The sequence below is a fragment of the Phycomyces blakesleeanus genome (genome assembly GCF_001638985.1).
Source record: "Phycomyces blakesleeanus NRRL 1555(-) unplaced genomic scaffold PHYBLscaffold_13, whole genome shotgun sequence".
NCBI lineage: Eukaryota > Fungi > Mucoromycota > Mucoromycetes > Mucorales > Phycomycetaceae > Phycomyces > Phycomyces blakesleeanus.
This window is the reverse complement of record NW_017265146.1, coordinates 1-1,499: the sequence shown is the minus strand read 5'-3', so window position 1 is coordinate 1,499 and position 1,499 is coordinate 1. Positions and strand designations below refer to the sequence as shown.

Sequence of the window (1,499 nt, the reverse complement as noted above, 5' to 3'; positions counted from 1 at the left end):
TGGTCCATGTGACAGAGCTTTGACATTCATGATGTACACTAATAAAAAAAAATAAATTTCTATAGTGGGCTGTTGTGCTTGGTAGTGTCCGCCTAATTTAGAATCAGTCACACAAAAATATACTAAAAGTCAAAAGCTTTGAAAGCTATATGCGATAGAATGGAATGAGAAGGTTTCAGAAGTGTGATGATATGAATAGTGTATATGTGCGAAAGTTGAAAGCCAATTCTGAGAATGGCAGTGTATGACACTCTAAGTGTAGAAGAAAATAGTATTGTTTTTGAGTGTTGAAGTTTTGTTATATGGCTTCTATTTCAATTTTTATTTTACTGTTGTAATAAAGTAAAGAAATAGTATGCTTGTTGATGTCAATTTTGATAGTGCAACTATGCTAGTGCTGGTACAGGTTTCAAAAAAAAATGGTACTGTGGTTATCAGTTTCAATTTTGATAGTGCGGCAAAGCTAGTGCTGGTACAGGTTTCAAAAAAGAAAATGATACTGTGGTTATCGGCTTCAATTTTGATAGTGCGGCAAAGCTATTGCTGGTACAGGTTTCAAAAAAGAAAATGGTACTGTGGTTATCGGTTCCAATTTGGATAGTGCGGCGAAGCTAGTGTTGGTACAGGTTACAAAAAAGAAAACGATACTGTGGTGATGATTGTCGACTTTGAAAGCAGTGTGAAACGGTTGCTAGTGCAAGTTTGAAAAAAGAAAACAATACTGTGGAGATGACCGTCGACTTTGAAAGCAGTGTAAAGCGGTTGCTAGTGCAAGTTTGAAAAAAGAAAACAATACTGTGGGAATGACCGTCGACTTTGAAAGCAGTGTAAAGCGGTTGCTAGTGCAAGTTTGAAAAAAGAAAACGTTACTGTGGAGGTGACCGTCGATTTTTAAAGCGTTGAGAAGTTTATAGGGACACAAAGATTTGACCAAGGGCTTATTTTTGTTGGAGCCGCGTATACAGTGAACAGTCGTCAAAAAGATAAAATAAATAGTCTTTTGATTTTTTTTTTAAAAGAGTGTGCTCTCTTTTTATATTGCGACAGTTTCTGTCAACTTTAAGTTGCAATATTGTATGAATGACGATTCCCAACAGGAATGAAGATCGTTGACAAGGATGGAGGAATGTAGGGAATGTCGAAAGAAGATTCAAGCTATCATTAAAAAAGATTTTTTTTGTTTTGATTATGGCGCAGTGAAGGTCACATTAATATACTATCCTCTCTCAACGACTGTACGTGAACACTGGGCGGTATTTAAACCTCCGTATGAATAACAGTATCCCTGTAAATAGGCCCTGCTATGGTTCTTTTACTATTGGGTACACAAAGGCTGTCTGCACCACCGATTGATAATAATCTATATATCTAAAATCAATCAAAATTAGCAGCATCACTTGATATACGAATTTGCCTGTAAAACATCTGTTCACATCTAAAATCTAGCACTTTTACTGTAATGTGCGAGAAGTCACACAATAAGATAATAAGATAGAATG

The 1,499-nt window shown here is 35.9% G+C and overlaps 1 protein-coding gene across 1 annotated transcript; it reads left to right on the top strand.

Annotated features, from left to right (window-relative positions):
* Window positions 1-355: 355 nt before the first annotated feature.
* On the top strand, window positions 356-898 carry PHYBLDRAFT_181758 (hypothetical protein; the record flags this gene model as incomplete). The annotated part of the gene is made up of 3 exons (XM_018438517.1): window positions 356-400; window positions 454-546; window positions 602-898. 3 exons carry the CDS (start codon window positions 356-358, stop codon window positions 704-706), a joined length of 243 nt encoding a protein of 80 aa, XP_018290277.1. The 3' UTR covers window positions 707-898.
* Between the last annotated feature and the right edge of the window lie 601 nt (window positions 899-1,499).